This window comes from Sorex araneus, chromosome 6 (assembly GCF_027595985.1).
Source record: "Sorex araneus isolate mSorAra2 chromosome 6, mSorAra2.pri, whole genome shotgun sequence".
NCBI lineage: Eukaryota > Metazoa > Chordata > Mammalia > Eulipotyphla > Soricidae > Sorex > Sorex araneus.
The window spans coordinates 157,625,133-157,645,181 of NC_073307.1; the positions used below are offsets into that span (position 1 = coordinate 157,625,133).

A 20,049-nucleotide genomic window follows, 5' to 3' on the forward strand; every position below is an offset into this window, starting at 1 on the left:
GGGAGGTCACAAATTTATTCTCTAAAAATTTCATAACACACAACTGTAGGAGCATAAATGTACCACAACAAAAATTCACATGCCCCAGACAAAAACAATGCTTTTAAAGGTACATAATATCTAAGATAGATACTATTTATGTTATCTAATATAGATAATATGCCAAAATGGACAAAAGCTGACTCATCACACAACCCAAAATCTCTCATTCCTTGGCTTCCTTACTTTCAAACTACATCATCAATAGCCTTAATACTTGTTAATCTCTATGCAACCTTGGTGAAAACATTGCAATTTAGAAATTAGTTGCTTCTTTTTGGTTCAGAGATATGATGTATCCTTGTTCAATATCACATCTTTGGTAAGATACCTGACAGAGATACCCAGGATGAAGATTTATCTCTAAAATTTCCAGAAGCACCATAACTCAAAATGGTATCCAATGTTTTTTCTGTGTTCCTTACTAAGATGAAAATAAACTGCTAGAGAATATGTAGTTTTGACAGATTAAAAAACTACAATTGGTTTAATGTCTCCTGGTAAAACCAATCTCTGACACCTACTGTTTGTTGAATATGTTTTTGTTACTAAAACATTTTTGGTCACATCCTAATCTCCATCAGTTGGAGTAAGAGAGTAAGGAGGAATAATAAAGACTTATGGTGTTCCACTTGTGTCTTTTACTTGAGCCTGATGCTTTAATTCCTTACATTTCATGTCTTCTGGTAATTTCTAATGAGAAATTTTATGCAAAAATCCGTGTCACACACTTCTCAAAAAATTAGAAATTGAGCTCCCATTTGACCCAGCAGTACCACTTCTGGGAATATATCCCGTAAAGGCAAAAAAAGTATAGTCAAAATGGCATCTACACTTGTATGATCATTGCAGCACTATTTACAATAGCCAGAATCTGGAAAAAAACCGAGTACCTAAGAACAGATAACTGGTTAAAGAAACTTTGGTACATCTACACAATGGAATACTATGCAGCTATTAGGAAAGATGAAGTCATGATCTTTGCATATAAGTGGATTAACATGGAAAGTATCATGCTAAGTGAAATAAGTCAAAAACAGAGAGACAGACATTGAAAGATTGCACTCATCTGTGGAATATAAAGTAACAGAATGGGAGACTAGTACCCACGAATAGTAAAGATAAGTACCAGGAGGTTGACTCCATGGCTTGGAAGCAGGCCCCACATGCTGGAGGAAAAGGCAGCTCAGATAAAGAAGGGAAAACCAGGCAAAGTGTGGTTCCAGGACCTGCTGGGGATGAGAGATATGCGCTGAAAGAAGACTATAGATCAAAAACGATGGCCACTCAATACCTCTATTGCAAACCACAACACCCAAAAGGAGAGAGAGAACAAAAGGGAATTCCCTGTCACAGAGGCTGGTTGGAGGGAGGGGAGTAGGAGAGTTGGAAGGATACTAGGATCATAGGTGGTGTAAAATGAGCACTGGTGGAGGGATGGATACTCGAGCGTTGTATGACTGAAACACAAGCACAAAAAGTTGTAAATCTGTAACCGTACATCATGGTGATTCACTAATAAATTTTTTAAAAAAATTAAAAAACATAAAAATTCGTGTCATAGCCAACCACTTTTGGTAACATGGGACTCAGAAGTTCATTAAATCTGGAAAATGTGCCCTTTTTTGAAATAGTGAATGCTATCACCCTAATAGTTTTTGATATTTTAAGCATTGAATTAGGCTGAGTGTGAGAATATATGTGTGATAGTTTACTGTAATGACTAAGTTTTAGAAACACTCAACATTGCACAGACTATGAAAAACTAGCATGTGTTTTGTCTGTTCAACATTTTATATACTATAGATTTGTGGTTATACAGGGTGGAATAATGCCAAGAGTAGAACAGTTATTTTAATGTTAATGATTTTGCTAGAAATCTCAGAGTTTTCAGGAGAGGAAATAGATATGGGGACAGACAAGGTTTTCAAATTCTGATCCGATTTTGATATCTCAAAAGAATATAAAGTCATGGTCCTTGAGGTCTGGCTACAAAGGAAACATATTGTGTAACACTGACTTTAATTCTAGTGCCCAACCTTCAAAAAACTTATATAAGGTAAATGTAATTAAACTTACAAATTATTCTTTGTGTCTTATTGGATTCTCTATATCTTTTTCATGAGTCTTGTGAATTCTTGTGAATTCTATATAACTAAGAATTCTAAGCACAGAGGTATTTGAAGGTTTTGTTAGATCACTCATAAATTTCAACTGTAGCACTGTCGTCCCATTGTTGATCGATCTGCTCCAGCAGGCACCAATAGCGTCTCCATTGTGAGACTTGTTACTGTTTTTGGCATATTGAATACGCTAGAGGTAGCTGGGCCAGGCTCTGCCATGCGGGCGAGATACTCTCAGTATCTTGCCAGTCTCTCCGAGAGGGACAGAGAAATCAAGCCTGGGTCGGCCGCGTGCAAGGCAAACACCCTACCTGCTGTACTATCACTCCAGTCCCCATAAATAGAGAGGATTTACAGAAAAAAGTTTTGAACTTCTCTGAGAGTATGTATGAGTTTACTTTAGAGCCAAGAAAATAGTTCAGTATGGATAAAGGATAAAGACCCACTAAAGACAGGTACAACATTGAAGGTATTGCTTCCTCAAACTGTTTAATGTGTGAGAATGTTGTTTCCAAAGGGATATATGGTCTGGAATAGATAATATAGTTCTGTTAGTTGTTTATGAAGTAATGTTGTTGACCACAATAGCTAAAGCATTAGGCACACTCAGAATTTATTTATCTTCTATTTATAAGTCTGTACCTTTTGAAGCGATAGCACAGCAGGTAGGGCATTTGCCTTGCATGTGCCCGACCCAGGTTCGACTCCTCCGTCCCTTTTGGAGAGCCTGGCAAGCTACCGAGAGTATCCTGCCCTCACAGTAGAGCCTGGCAAGCTACCTGTAGGGTCTTTGATATGCCAAAAACAGTAACAACAAGTCTCACAGTGGAGACGTTAACTGGTGCCCGCTCAAGCAAACTGATGAACAATGGGACAACAATGCTACAGTGCAGTGCACTTTTGACTTTGGGATTCCACATATTAATAATGATATCATACAGTATTTATAATTTTCTATCCAACTCATCTCACTTATCATTATGTTCTCTAGTTTTATCCTTGTAGTTGACAAAGGACAGGTGAGCATTGCAAATACTTTTCCTGGCTTCTGCCGCACCAGCCAACACTGCTGCTCTTCTCTCTTTGAGGTCTTCCTTTATCACTCTCTGCACAGCTTTGTGAGCTCAGACGTTAGCTTGTGGTTGCCTGAGGCTCACGCCAAACCACATTGACAAATGAGCTCGAGAGTTTCCAAAGACAGGCGTCTGTGACTTTCTCACTCTCGGCATTCTTCGCGCAAGTCATGGAGGTGCTGAACCAGTTGATCGTATTCCTTGTCAGTGTTGTCAAGGACGGCATCTTCCCACATTGCTGGAATAGTGCCAAAGAGCTCCCAGTTGGTAGTCATTCTGGGAGTTCCCTTCTATTTTTTTTTAGTTCCCTTCTTAAACTTAAACTTTGCAGACCTTTATCTCCACTATGTGAAGTAGAATTTTGCACGAAGGAAATGGTGCCCGATCCCGTTTGGAATTTTGGGACAACAGCGACATCGGTCAGGCAAAACCTTCAATTGAATATGATGTGGTCAATTTCATTGTGGAACTGTCCACCGGGAGACTCCCATGTCCAGCATTTAGATTCAGCCTCCTGGAACTGTGAGTTACCATGGATGGTCTTGGTTGACATGATGAACTCAAATAGTCTCTCACCCTGATTGTTCCAATCTAGACAATGGGTCCCAATAAGGAGTTCTTTGGGCAACCTTTTGGTCCTATCTTGGCATTAAAATCACCAACAATGATCTTATAGAAGGTGTGGTCTTCTTTATAAAACCTCTCCAGTTCCATGTAGAATTTCTCTATTTCTTCTTCATCGTAGTTGGAAATTGGTGCGTAGACTACGAAGATAGAAACTGCAGGCAGTGAGCCACATCTATTCATGCATAATCGTCTGATTCTGGTTGTTAGACAATTGAGTGAATCAATGTTCATGGCCAAGTTTGTGTTGACAAGGACACCAATGCCACTGATGCCTCTGTTGTTGCATGTTCTGGGGAACGATTCTTCTCCAGTGTCAAAAATGGCGTGATATGATCATGTCTTCTTGTATCAGTCAAACCAATGACGTCGTACTTGATTTTCTGAGCTTGCACCATCAGGTCCTCAATGGATGCTTCCGATGCCAGCGTACGTGTGTTGAAAGTACAGACAGTCATTTTAGTCTTTCTTCATTTTGGCAGTCTAATTTGTCCCTGAGATTTTTCAGCCTCTCCTTGCTCATCTTTGTTATGCTGCCATACTGGGGGCTCTTTCGGTGTCAGGCGAATGAGGCCCATTGTTGTTACTATTTCTGGCATATTGAATATGCCACGGGTCGGGTAGCTTGCCAGGCTCTGCCGTGCCAGCAGATTACTCTCAGTAGCTTGCCAGTCTCTCTGAGAGGGATGGAGGCTTTTAGAGTGGCCTCAATCGCCCGTAAAGGTGTTCCATGGTTAACACTATATTTGCAACCTATCCAATATGATCTTGGAATAATGGAAAATGGGTATGAAGTGTTTTATGGTCCGGAGAGTGGCCTGGAGCATGGTGGTGGCTGAGTAGTGGAGGTAGTGGAGGTCAGCCAGTGAGGTATTTATCTGGCTTGGGTAGGGTGGGACATCTAGGTTTGACCACCTCCCTAAGGTGTCAGAGATTGGATGAGGCACACAGAGGATCTTGTTTCTGGACCTAGTTGAGCCTAGAGTCCAAGGTTGCAAAGTTCTGCTTTCCTGGTTCTGTGGGGCTTCACTCGTGCATGAGGTTCGACCCAAGTGTCCGGAGAGAAACCTGGAGTGTGGCAGTAGTGGCTGGGTAGTGGAAGTCGACAAGTGATATTATGCCAAACTGTTACTATTGTTGTTATAGTACATTTTATAGTATATTTTATAGTATATTTTAAATCAAGATATAAAATACCTTGATTTCTTGTACAGTGTAGGTATTCTACAGTGTATATGTTCTACTGCTAGCCCAAGTTTGTTCATGTACTACCAGAAATATCTTGATTAACCTAGGGGGACTTGAGAAGCTAGCCATTGGGATGGAGTTTAATAAGCATGGTCTTTAGAGCATTTATATAAAGGGTATATTCTCCATACCACCCCAGAGATCAATTAATGACAAATATGTAAAGCTTGGGTGATACATTCCTTTCTATTTCAAAAAAGACCCTCAAGGGCAAATGTAATGAAACATCTCCAAGGATGTCAAATTCACTCTCCCTGTTTTGAAATACTTTCAAAATGATCCCAATGCGATTGGAATACCAGAAGAGTTTCTTAAATATTACAGCCTCTCTCTTCTCTCTGTATAGATTGTCCCTATACTTTTCTGCCCTCAGATGCATTCTGTGCATAAAGGGAATACTTGGAACTTGGAGGAGCAAAACAGTCTCAAGTTTGCTCTGTAAACTCATTAACCCTTTGGGTTTGGGAAGTAGTTGCTAAAACCCGAATATATGCCTTCCAAGGAAGAAGTCTAGACGCGTATCAGGCAAAGGAAAAACAGATCACTAGGTGCAGGGTAAGTACAATTATTAACCCTTTATTTTTTTGTTGCTATGCCCAGAATCAATCTCACTTTGTAGAAAACCCTAGACCACAAGACTATGCAGATTGCTAAGGACTTCAGCTTCTAGTTTTTCTTCAGTGTACTACTCAATTTTATATGGGTTTCCCAAAATTCAATCTGGTTGCGCTTTACTGCTCTTGTGAGGAAATTTCTGAATGAGGTTTGAGCCCTTGCAACTAAAAGAGAATTAAGTAGTGAAATTTCTTTAGGACATGCTATTCCCTTAAGCCCAAGTCCCCGTATGGGAAGTAATCTAAAATAAAAAGAAATTTGAGCGCCGGGGCCGAAAACCCGGCCGGCCGGAGCCGAGCACGGGCCCCGACTGGGGCTGGCCCTGTATCCCGAGGCTGTTTCAAGTTCAAACAGAGCCGGTGGATGTGGAACAAGCGGGAACCAGAGACAGCTTTAGGAATTGGGGTTCCAGCAAGTGCTTGCACCCGTGTATTGAGACTGTGAACTAAGCTTTTGCCCCACGCCGGCTAACGGAGGAAATAACCTTCCTTCTTGGTCTCTCTCCCCTCCGGGAGAAGGCGTGGTGTCCGACATTTTGTGGGTCCGTTGAGAAGGTATGAACTTTGGCGCGGAAAAAAAAAAAATGTGTGCTTTGAACTTGAAACAGCCGCGGGATACAGGGCCAGCCCCAGTCGGGGCCCGTGCTCGGCTCCGGCCGGCCAGGTTTTCGGCCCCGGTGCCCATGCCCCTGCAGAGCCGGTGGATGTGGAACGAGCGGGAACCAGAGACAGCTTTAGGAATTGGGGTTCCAGCAAGTGCTTGCACCCATGTATGGAGACTGTGAACTAACTTTGGCTACTGCAGTTCCAGGAAGAGAAATGATTCATTTTCAAACTTAAATCTTCGTGGACTTAATTACTATAATACAGAAATTGTAAACCGCAGTAGCGGCCGCGCGACATTTTATCTCTTCATTCTCATCAATGGAAAACTTATTATCAAATATTTCCCTATTAATAGAGCTGTATTCTTAGGGGATAAATTCCAACAAAAATAGTGAGTCTGTTTTGAAACTCTAACAACAATAGTGAGTTATGTGTTGAAATCTGGAATGTAATCAAGGTAAAGAGAAAAGGAAGTGAAATTATCACTCACCTACGGGTGTGGGTTGGGGGTTGAGGGGTGGGATGTAATCTGTTTTTTTCTTTTGTTTGTTTGTTTGTCTGTTTTGTTTTTGCTTTTGTTTTTGTTTTTATTGGTAGTGGAATATGGGCACTGGTGAAGGGATGGGTGTTTGAGCATTGTGTAACTGAGATATAAGCCTGAGAACTTTGTAACTTTCCACTTGGTGATTCAATAAAATAAATTTAAAAAAATAAAAAAGAAATAAAAAGAAATTTGAAAGAGCTATAGGTATTGCAACTTTACATAGCAGATTTTCCAAATACTGCAGCAAACTCTGTGCTATAAAAAAAACTCCTTCTCTTTTCTAACTAATGACTTGAATCTCACCACACAATTCTTAGTTTTGTGGAGGTTTTCTTTGGAGGGGGATGTTGTTGTATGGGGCCACAACCAGTGGTATTCAGGGCTCTGTACCACAAGAAAAGCAAGAGGTACCTGCTGTACTTTCTCCCTAGTCCTTACCACCCAGATCTCAACTCTTGTATTAACATCTTGGTGCCATAAATTTTTACCTCATGTTGAGAGGCTCTAAGTTTCATCCATCATTTATACATTTAGTTAAAAGACAGACTTGGGAAAAAGAGATGTCAAAAACACTGGGTTCCTGAAAGATGAAAGGAGGAAGAGTTGTGATGATTAAGACAAATGGGCAGAAAGCACACACACACACACACACCCCAAAAAGAAAAAAAAAAAACTTCCACAATTGGGCTGATTTCTTCTTTGTGATTTTATTTTATTTTACCCTTAGATTAGCTAAGCCACAAATTAACTCTACAGATGTTTTAATGCCAAAGGTATTGTGCCTGGTGATTAATATTACTGCGTTGTCATAGCCTTGCCCTGCTTTTGGAGGCTGGCGTTCACAAAGATGCAGTTCCAGCATCAGTTCATCTGGTGAGGTTGCTGTTCTTCTCAAATCTCCTTCCTTAGCTCTTTAGAGTAAACTTGAGGTGGATCACACCTATCATAAGTGTAGGCAGGGAATACAGACTCAGCCCTAACAACCTCCCAGGTTTGTTGAAAGATTGAAATTTTCTCTCTCAACAGAAGAAATCACTCTTTATAAGTAGATTTCAGATGATTTAATTATCCATACTTAATATACGTTTTTTAAAAATGTTCATTGATTTTTTTTAAGTTTTTATTTTATTGAATCACCGTGAAAAAAATACAAAGCTTTCAGGTTTAAGTCTCAGTCATATAATGATTGAACCCCCATCCCTTCACCAGTGCACATGTTCCACCACCAAGAACCCCAAAATACCCCCCTCCCTCCCAGCCCCCACCTAAGTAGCTAATAATCTTCACTTTATTCTCGTTATACTTTGAATATATTCAATATTTTAATAGAGAACTCTCTATTATTGTTTGGAATTTTTCCCCAACAACCAGGCCTGCTGAAGAGGCATCATTTAATAATTTCTTTACATTGCTGAGAATGAAGACTCTATGAACAATAGGGAATTATGAACAATAGAGAATCTATGGATTTCTGATGTTTTAGCTCAGTTCACAGTCTAGATGCATTGATGTAAGAAGCTGCTCTGGGTGCCAAAATGGGTTAGAAGACCTCTGGAATCATAGTCTTTAGGAGCAGAGGGTCCGTTTCATGCTCAGAGGCTCTGGATCTTATCTGGGCAGAGGACGTGCCAGTAATGCCCGCTTCCCATGATCACCTATGAGCCACAAAACTGCAAAAATCATACCTCTGGGTTGAGAGTCTTAGAAGGTAGCTCTCACCATGTGGATATTGCTGCCGTCGCCATTTTCCACACAGAAACAGGGTGGAGAGGAAAAATCCCTCCCCGGGCGGCACAGAGTTGTAGCCCAGCTCACAGTCTAGATGCATTGCTGTAATAAGCCGCTCTGGGTGCCAAAATGGGTTAGAAGACCTCTGGAATCAAAATCTTTAGGAGCAGAGAGTTTCTCACTGATTTTTTTAATGCTCATCAAGAACATGAAATTCTTCAACCTTACTACTTGTCACTTCTTTTCGGTGGTGGTGGTGGTGGTTGGTTTTGGGGTTTGGGGCCACACCTGGAAGTTCTCAGGGCTTACTCCTGGCTCTGTGCTCAGGGATCACCACTCCTGGCAGACTGAAAGGTCCTTATGGGGTGCCAGGGTCGAATATGGGTCAGCTGCATGCAAGACAAGCACCCTACCTGCTGTCCTATCTCTCCAGCCTCTTCCTAGACACTTCTTACATATCTATGTGGTCTTTTAGTGAGCTTCTTATTTCTGTAAATAAACACACTCCAACCAGTTAAGTATTCCAAAAAAAATATTTGGTTCTATAAAAAAATAACATTTTTAAATCATAATTATTTACAACACTTTTAATAACATAGTTTCAGGTTTTCACTGTTCAACTACAAACCTTCTACCAAGATGAGCAACCCTCCACGATTATTTATAAACATCTTCAAGGACTTTTCACAGTCCTAATTTATTAAGCATCTTAACTCAGGACCAAAGAACATTTTGTGCATGGTTATAAACAATCCTCAAACAACAATCCTCAAACAACTTTGTTGCATACTCAATTTTATATGTCTTGGTTTTATAAAGGTAGAAAATGAAACTCAGAAAAACTAAACATCATTAGTTACATGCATCAGATAATAAGTGGCAAATTCATAATTAGAACCAAGCAAGACCAGAGAGAACATAGCAGGTAGGGCATTTGCCTTGCAGGTGACTAGCGTGGGTTCAATTTGTGATATCCAGTCAGACTAACAAGATTTGAATTAATGTTAGAGATTGTCTGAAACTCTGAGCAAGTGATGGTGTGGTGATTCTCTCCACTGTCCAAATTTGGAGGGCTCAGAGCTGTAGCAGGCACTAAGAAGTGGAGAGCCTCATTTCAAGGGTATCTCTCTGTGCAAGTTCCAAGAAGAAAGTTAAGATTGTCAGTGAGCTCTTGACTACAGATATTTATAAATTAAGTTATGACAAACTAGACATATTTAAATGAGCAAGATCTTATACCTTGAGCAAGAATGCGTCAAAGTAATTTGAGAAACTGTGGGCCAGAGAGACAATACAGAAGGTAACTACTTACCCTGCATGTGGGAACTCTAGTTTGAATCCCCAGCCCCAATTATACTCCACCAAACACCTCGAGGGATCACTCCTGAACAGAGAGCGAGAACAGCCCCTGAGGAGAGCTAAATGTGACCCAAAAACCCTCTTCTCAAAAGACTTTGAGATGTTACTAATTCACAATCTGTGAAGTTAATGATTTGGCATAACTTAAATTACTTGTTTTAGTTATAGAGGATTTTTGTACTATAATACAAACACCCACACATGTATACATTTACATGCACACAAAAAGCATACACCAAAATGTTAAGAGCTGCTATTTCATGACATTTTAAATTTTCATATTTTTCATTTTCAAAGTTTTATTCAATTGATCAGGAATTATACATAATTCTTTTCACATGAATATTTCATAATTATATATTATGAAATTGATTGAATCACTTTAAGTTCTCAATTTTTTAATTTATTTGCTTGCTTTTGTTTGGGGGCTGGCAGTGTTCAGGGCTTACTCCTGGCTCTGGGCTCAGGGATCGCTCCTGGTAGGGCTTGGGGGACCATGTCTGATGCCAGGTAATAAACCTAGGTCAGCTATGTGCAAAGCAAGCACCCAACCACTGTACTATCACTTTGGCTAAGTTTTCACTTTGCTAATTTATATTTCTTTTAAATTAGCAAAATAGGAATCCCAGAGCGAAATTACAGAGGGTATAGAGTATTGCACATAGCCAACCCAACTTTGATCCCCAGTACCCAGTATGGTCCCCCAAAACTCCCAGGAGTGATCCCTGAGTGCAGAGTCAGGAATAACCCCTGAGCATCACTGGGTGTGGCCCCAAAGCCAAAGCCAAAAACTTAACAAAATAATTTACCTATTTTAAAATATAAAATTTGTGAGATTCACTTTATATTGAGAGGTAGATAGCATTGAAAGTAGCAAATGTAATTTCGTTAATTTCTGAACTGTTTGGGTTAAGAAATGAAGAGGAATCAAAATCTGCTCCAGGACCAGAGAGACAGTACCAAGTTTAAGACTCCTGCCTTGCAGGTGATTGATTCTTGTTCAATTCTTGGCACCACAAATGGTTCCTTAGCATGATCAGAAGTGATCCCTGTTGCCCCAAAGTAGAGCAAGGGTAAGAAGGAATGTGCCTGACACAGAGGCAGGAGGTGGAATGGGGTGGAGATAGCGGGAGGGATACTGGGGACCTTAGTGGTAAAAAATGCGCACTGTAGGTGGGGTGGATGTTTGATCATTGTATGACGGAAACTCAGCCATGAAAGTTTTGTAACTGCATCTCAGGGTGACTAAAACTTTTTTAAAAAGAAAAGAAAAAAGAGAATTGATTCCCTAGCTACAGTCAGGAGAAAATTCTGAGCACTGCTGGGTATAGTGCCTATATAGCCTCGCTTCTAAAATCATTCAATGTAAGCCACCAAATCTTCTGACTTCACTTTTCCTGGTGACTTCTTTACATATAAAAACTTCAGCTTCCTAAACTTACTAGCACCTTAGGCTATTTTCTGATTTATGTAGATTAGAGACAAAGCAGATATGGAAGAGGTGTTAAAAATCTCTCTATTGGGCCAGTGATGAAGTGTTTGCTTTGCACATAGCCGATCCTGGTTCAATCACAGGCACTGCATACAGTGCTCCAGCTCCAGGCACGAATTATCTTTGAATTCAAAGTCAAGAGTAAGCCATGAGCACATCTGGGTGTGGCCCGACTCCCCAAGACCACACACACACACACACACACACACACACACACACACACACGTGCATGCCCACGCGCACACTCCCATGTGTATAAAGGGGGAAAATCACTGTCACTGTCATCCCATTGCTCATCAATTTGCTCAATTGGGCACCGGTAGCATCTCCATTGTGAGACTTGTCACTGTTTTGGGCATATCAAATATGCCATGGGTAGCTTTCCAGGCTCTGCCATGCAGCCGGGATACTCTCAGGAGCTTGCTTGGTTTTCCGAGAGGGACAGAGGAATCAAACCTGGGTCAGCCGCATCCAAGGCAATCACCCTACCCGCTGTGCTATCACTTCAGTCCAACCATACTATATCACAATAAATAAAACATGTATTTAAAATAATTGCTCTGGGGCTGAGAAGAGTACAGAGGGTAGGACACTTGCCTTGCACATGTCCAACTGGTGTTCAAACCCTGACAACTCGTATGATTTCCCCAAGCCCTACCAATAATGATCACGGACACAGAGTCAGGAATCAGCCCTGAACACCACCAGTTTGTGGCCCCAAAATAATTAATAATAGGGACTGGAGTGATAGCAGAGCAGGTAGGGCATTTGCCCCGCACACTCCGACCCAGGTTTGATGCCCAGCATCCCATATGATCTCCTGAGCACTTCCAGGAGTAATTTCTGAGTGCAGAGCCAGGAGTAACCCCTGTGTATCACCAGGTGTGACCCAAAAATCAAAACAATAAAATAAAAAACAAAAACTTAAATTAATTAATTAACAATAATGATAATACAACAGTGATCCCACTTGCCTCTGAGAGGACAAGAGGATATCTTTGCGAACAGCTGTATCCCGTAATACCCCGCCCTCCTTTCAGACGCCTCTTCTAATGTGTTATCATCCCAGGTCTATGTCTTCTTCTTGTGGTTCATGTGGAACATGTCATCAGAGAAGACCCAAAACAGCTCCTCAGTAACCATGTTCATCCTCCTGGGATTTGCAGACCACCCAGAAATCCAGGTCATCCTCTTTGTGACCTTCCTCGGCATCTATCTGGTGACTGTGGCCTGGAACCTGGCCCTCATCTTTCTGATCCGAGGAGACACCCGTCTGCACACACCCATGTACTTTTTCCTCAGCAACTTGTCCTTCATTGACATCTGTTACTCTTCCACCGTGGCGCCCAAGATGCTTACGGACTTCTTCCGGAAGCAGAAGACCATCTCATTCTTGGGCTGTGCTGCTCAGTTCTTCTTCTTTGTCGGCATGGGTCTCACTGAGTGCTTCCTGCTCACTGCTATGGCGTATGACCGCTATGCGGCCATCTCCAGCCCCCTGCTCTACACTGTCATCATGTCCCCAGGCCTCTGTACACGCATGGTGGTTGGGGCATATGTTGGGGGCTTCTTAAGCTCCCTGATCCAGGCCAGCTCCATATTTCGACTTGACTTCTGTGGGCCCAACATCATCAACCATTTCTTCTGTGACCTCCCTCCTGTCCTGGCACTGGCTTGCTCTGACATCTTCCTCAGTCAGGTGGTGAACTTCCTCGTGGTGGTCATTGTTGGAGGGACCTCGTTTTTCATCCTCCTTGTCTCCTATACTTACATCGTGTCTGCTGTCTTGAAGATCCGCTCAGTGGAAGGCCGAAGGAAAGCCTTCAACACATGCGCCTCCCACCTGATGGTGGTGACTCTCTTGTTTGGGACAGCCCTTTTCATGTACCTGCGACCCAGCTCCAGCTACTCCTTTGGCAGGGACAAAGTGGTCTCTGTGTTCTATTCGCTGGTGATCCCCATGTTGAACCCTCTTATTTATACTTTGAGGAACAAAGAGATCAAAGATGCTTTACGGAAGGTGCTAGAGAAGAAGAAAGTGTTCTCTTAGTTGATCACTGAAATCTAGTTCTCCAAACTCCCAGAGACTTAATCACCCATGGCATCTACCTCTACCTTGAGTTTAAGTAAGGGAGACTTTTTTTGTGTGTGCATATTTGAAAACACAGGTTTCAACGGCCACCATCCCTTATGGTTTCTTGTCTATTGACCACACCACAGGAACTCAGAAGAAATAAGAGATTACTTTTGAATAACTTCCCAGAATAGCTTTTATTCTCCCAGCTGGCACAATAGCAATACCCTTGACTTCACCAACCATTTCCTCTGTGTCTTCCCACCTGTCTTGCTCTGATGTCATCCTTAGTCAAGTGATGAATTTCCTCATGGTGGTCATTGTTAGACAGACTGTATTCATTATTTTCCTTATCTCCTTCTGTTACAGAGCGGCCGCTGTCTTAAAGATCCATACAACCTCCTTTGATTGGGTACCTAATATGCATCAGACACAAAATTTATTAGATTAATTAATAGTTCTGGAAGGCACATAGCCCTTTCTCTGATACAAATCAAGAAGAAGGTAACAGTGAAGAAAACTGACTTACCATAAAGGTAATAAAGGCAGGACTCTGATTTAGATCCAAATCCTCCAGATTTCAGAATCCATGCTTTTCTCAAATGTTCCCTTCCACATGCAACAACCAAGTGTCCTAAAGTTGAACAAGTATCTAACTTCTATTTCTGACATATGGCAAGACCCAGAGAAATATATTAATTACAGCTGTGGTAAATTACAAGAACAAGATGTCTACTCTTTCACTATAAACTCTGTCTCCAAGATTTCCCCCTTTGGATTCCCAAAATTGTAACTAAATCATTTGCTAAGCAAATATTGAAGGACACTACCCTTTCTTTCATTTTTTCTCAATTATGCAGGTGTTTCAACATTTTTTATCCAAGATTATCATCCATCACCTGAACTTCTTCATTCAATGTCTCCTGGATTTTAGCTCTACTCCTTCTTTATCTGGCTCCTGATTCCATTTCATGTTCGTTCTCCCTTTTGATCCCCACACTCTGAATTCTTCCTGGTTTCTTTTATTTATCTAAGCAAATTGCTCTTGTGAAGTTTTTCTTTGCCTGAATAGATTAGCACTAGCTGACCCTTGTGGAGTATCATGTGCCATTAGATCAGGAAAAAATATGCCAGATTCCCAGGCTCATGTTATTACTCCTGCATGGAGGGCACTTACCATAGAGCTGTCATGCCCAACACAATCTTTTCTGATAGTCTTTCCCAATCCTTTGTGTTCCTGTCCCCTTCTCATCACATTCATTTTCCCATTGATATTTGGTCTAAAAAATATGCAAATATGCTAATTTAGTTTAATCATTCATGCAGATTGATTTCCTTCATACCTGGAAGAGAATAGATAAGCAGAGGGGAAGGAAAAAATAATCTGTCCCAGTTGTCCTGGCTTCTTCAGTTCCTTATCAGATCTAACTCACATACATCATATATATTCAGGGATACAAGAGCCTCTTTAAAATTTTTAAAGACATTTTAATTAAACTATCAATACCAATCTTAAAAACTGGCAATACTGATTACCATAAATATGCCACTAGAAATCATTAAAAAGAAAAACAGACATCAGAATTTGATACAAATAATATGCCCTACTCAAAAATCCCCAGTTGTTTTCTATTGTTGCTATATCTAGATATAATTTATTTAAACCCATGCAAAAAATGATTAGTCACAGTGAAAGGCGTGTTACCATATTTCTGTATTTTATGAGTTTTTTTCTTCTTTGGATATCAAAGCACCAACTCTCCTGACCTAAGAAATAAATCTCTGGCTCTAACATAAAAACAAATGCATCCCCCATAAACTCTCTTCAGCCTCGTCTTTTCTAACCATAGACAAAGAGGAAAGATATCATTGTATACAAGAATCCTGTTATTAGAATAAAATACCCTATGAGTATTAGCTTTTGCCCTCTCAGAAAGTTTCCGTATACTTAAAAATTAGAGCTTATTGTAACTTCAGTCAAATATAAGATGATTTCATGAAATAGTTACAAACAGCTTATAGGAACATTTACTAGAACACATTTAATGGTTTTGAGCAGAGATCAATAATTAAATGATTCCACTTAATTATTGTCTCCTAATTTCAAAATATATTCAGGCGAGTTCAAAAATGTGACATGAACAAACTAAAGCACATTCCAAGTAAATGAATTAATGTGCTTTAAAAATTAAAATGTTGAGTGGAGAGGGTACAACATTGCCTTGCCCATAGCCAATATGGGGGTTCAATCACCAGCATCCCATTATGGTCCCTTGAGCATCACCAGGAATAATTTCTCTGAGTGCAGAGACAGAAGTATCCCTGTACATTATTAGGTGTGCCCAAGATTCAAAAAAAAAAGCATGCCCCAAATGGCACAAATTTATCCTATCAGAATACTATTCCACATAGCATATATACCATAGTTTCTTTATTGATGTCTTTGGGGACAAAATGGGTAGAATCTGAGGTGATTATACTTTTAAAAAAGTAGGGGAAAGAAAGACAGTTATAATCAAATGGTTTTACTAATATGTGGAATCACTGTCATCCCGTTGTTGGTTGATTTGCTCGAGCAGGCACCAGTAACATCTCTATTACACTCAGCCCTGAATAATATGTGGAATATTAGTTACTAAAGCAAATGAACTGGCAAAAAAAAACAGCAAAACTAACTCTTACACTTTTTGAAAACCACAGTAGATATCAGAGGGAAGTAGGGGGAAAGGCAGTGGTAGGAAGTTGAGGGCTCATTTCTGTACAAGGACTGGAACTTTGGCAATGGGTATGATAAGGATTGGACATATTGAGAGGGGTATATAAAACTATACCCCTGGAATTATATAGTATTCTTAACGCAGGTCTAATTCAATGAAAAGGCAAACTATTCTATCTTAATAACAATTCAACACTCATAACATTCAAAGAAATGAAAATAAAGTGGTAAATTTTTTTTCTCTCAAACATGCTTTAAAGAGCAATACTGGATCAGAGGATTGTACAGGGGGACAGCGTTTGCTTTGCATGTGGCTGATCTGGGTTTGATCCCCAACATCCTGTAGGATTCCCTGAGAACGCCAGTAGTAATTTCTGAGTGCAGCGCCAGGAGTAACCCCTGAACTCCCAGATGTGACTCAAAAAGATGAAAAAGGGCGGGGGCGGGGGGTATACTGGGGATTTTGGTGGTGGTATATGGGCACTGGTGAAGGGATGGTGTTTGAATATTGCATAACTGAGACATAAACCTGAAAACTTTGTAACTTTCCACATGGTGATATAATAAAAATTAAAAAGGGGGTATATTTTAAGAGTCTTGAAAATAATAGGTCTTACTAAATGATGATTGTTTCAATATTATAAATATGTTATAAAAAATAAAAAAAATTAAAATTAAAAAAAGATGAAAAAACAGGGGGGAAAAAGCAGTATTGAATGCTAACAAAGGCTTGAGAAACCAAAGAATGAAGAGGATCAAATATCCAAATATGAAATATTTAAGCCACAAAGATGTAGTATATAACACGGAGCCCCTAGGCAAGATATTCTATGCAAATTTGAAAAAAAATGCTAAGAATAGATAGAAAAATGACACATTGTAATCCTTATTTTGTTTCATATAAAAATGTCAATTTGGGGCTGGAGTGATAGCACAGCAGGTGGGGTGTTTGATTTGCACATGGCCGATCTGGGTTCAATTTCCAACATCCCATATGGTCCCCTGAGCACGACCAGGAGTGATTCCTGACTGCATGAGCCAGGAGTAACCCCTGTGCATCGCCAGGTGCAACCCAGAAAGCAAAAAAAAACAAAAATCAATTCATTATGTGTAAGCCTAAAATAAATTATGTTTTCAATTTTAAGAAGAAAATTTATGTAATGACAACAATAAACGGATCGATTCCTGAGGGATAACAATTGTGTTCTAACACTTAACAAAGTGTCAGAATGGAATATGTGAGGCAAAAACTAATAGAAATACAAGAGAAATAGACAAAGCCAGTGCGATCAGTGGCAACTTAAACATCCCTTACTGAGAAATCCAATATGTAAGTATTGAGGAAAAATTACAATCTGAATTAAATAATATCAGTAATCAACTGGATCTAATTGATTTATAGTGCATTTCATCCAACAACATTAAGAATGCATATTCTTCTCAAACTCATGTAGAAAGTTCAACAAGATCACTCTGGACCATAGGGCACACTTTCACACTTTCACAAATCATACAAAACATGTGCACAGACCACAGTGGAATTAAACTAGAAAGCAATCACAGAAAGATGAATGGAAAATCCCACAATATATTGATGTTGCCTATTAGCTTTTTAATAACTCCCATTGCAACTACAACTGCCAACATCTCCATTGAAATTACATTTCCAACAAATATCTAGCACTATTCCCTATGCTGATTACTATATCAGACTTTCAACTCATTGTCTGAGAGAGAAGCATATATTGTGTTCGGGTTCAAAGGGGACCCGGAAGTGAAGATGGGGAACCTGACAGACTCACCTTTGTAAGCAAAGGTAGGTGGAGGCATTGAAAGCCACACTTGGAGTCAACTTTAGGCTAGCACACACGACTTTGATAATATTCAGTCTTCAGTCCCTGCAAAGTAAAATATCCCAGAGCCATTCTCTAAATATCTGTCAGAGTAAACTGAAAGCCTTGGATTTTTTAAGACAGTCTCTTTATTATGTAAAATATTCTAATTCAAATTGGTCAAATTTTAATATTAAAACTCAACTCATAAACATTCACCAGGCACCTACAAAGTATAGGGATATAAATCTGGCACACTCCCTTTCAGATAAGAACTAGCTTAAACTTTCAATTATAACACAAATAAGTACTCGTGGTGTAATAAACATGGCTAACCCAAGCTGAATAATGTATCTGTATGTTATTGATATAATATAATTAATGTATAACCTGAGAATTCTTATCAAAATAAATTTTTCCTGCTTTTTTTAAAATTTTGTTTTGATTGTACCTGTATGAAAGATGAGTCTTAACTAAGGCTATTGTGAATATGATCGTAGTTTTACAACATATGTAAATGAAACTACCATGCATGAACGTACATTCAACTCATACAGTGGTCATGTCAATTACTTTTTCAAAACTGGGAAATATCATTTTATAACAAGTCATAATGACGTTTTAGAACCTGAGTGCAGGGAGAGAAACAATTATATGACATTCATTTTACAATGATGGTACTTCTCTATGTTTATATAACACTTTGCCATTTACAGGAGATTCTCATATGATTTGTCACTTAGTCAACATATAGAAACAAGAATGAATTGGGGAACGCGAGGAAGTTTAGGCTGAGATTGGAGATGGAATAATGAACAAATATTGTTCAAACAGCTACTCCATATCAAATATTGACTATCCATTTGTTCACTCATTGATGCGAAATAATTTTGAATAATCAATAAGTGCAAAGTAGAAAGAGGGAGATACAAAGTCTGTAAGTAATGATATTGAAGGAGATTAAATTTGGACAGAAGCAGAGGACAACAGGTAGTAAAAGTGAGAGGTTATGGGGCTGGAGCGATAGGACAGTGGGTAGGGCATTTGCCTTGCACACAGCCAACCTGGGTTGGATCCCCTGCTTCCCATATGGTCTCCTAAGCACCACCAGGAGTAATTCCTAAAAAAAATCATTACAAGCAAAATCCCATTAAACAACAAGCCTTCTGATGCTCTTTCAGTGGAAAAAGTTTCTTAACAGCTAAAATGCTCAGAGGAAAAGAGCCAAAGTTCTAAAACTTGGAATAGTCCAAAGGTCTTGCTTTCAAGCAAACTGCCCTTAGGTACCATAAAGCAACCAAGGGATTACAAACTAGAAAGGCTCTCATTCCACCCTGGCTTGATAGTCTGCTTGGTAGTCTAGAACTTTGAAGGTGATTGGTCTGAAAAGCGAGGGGAAACATGTAATGCGAAATAGAAGTCAAGAGTTCTACCTTAGCCAGGAATATTGTTCTATGATTGATAGGCTGCTTTATGGGCTGGTGGAGAAAGCAGCTGGGATAGAGAAGGGATCACTATTGACTATAAGCCAATGATGGTTGGAGGGATCGTTCTGGATGGGAGATGTGTGCTGAAAGTAGGTAATGGATCAAACGTGATAGCCTCTCAGTTTTTGTATTGCAAACCATAATGCCCAAAAGGAGAGAGAAAGTAAGAGGGAAATTGTTTGACATAGAGGCAGGGATAGAGTGTGGGGAGTGGGGTGGATACTGGGGAGTTTGGTGGTGGAAAATGTGCACTGGTGGAGGGATGAGTGTTCAATCATTGTATGGATGAAACTCGAACATGAAAGCTTTGTAACTATCTCACAGTGATTCAACAACAACAACAACAAAGAGTTCTGTCTTAGTTTCTGGGGCTGGAGCGATAGCACAGCAGGTAGGGCATTTGCTTGCATGCGGCTGACCTGGGTTCGATTCCTCCGTCCCTCTCAGAGAGCCTGGCAAGCTACCGAAAGTGTCCTGCCTGCACAGCAGA

At 40.0% G+C, this 20,049-nt stretch overlaps 1 protein-coding gene across 1 annotated transcript; it reads left to right on the forward strand.

Moving 5' to 3' along the window:
• The first annotated feature begins 12,552 nt into the window (after window positions 1-12,552).
• LOC129405842 (olfactory receptor 5A1) lies at window positions 12,553-13,500 on the forward strand. Its single transcript, XM_055143482.1, has one exon. The coding sequence runs from the start codon at window positions 12,553-12,555 to the stop codon at window positions 13,498-13,500; it is 948 nt and encodes a 315-aa protein (XP_054999457.1).
• The last annotated feature ends 6,549 nt before the right edge of the window (window positions 13,501-20,049 follow it).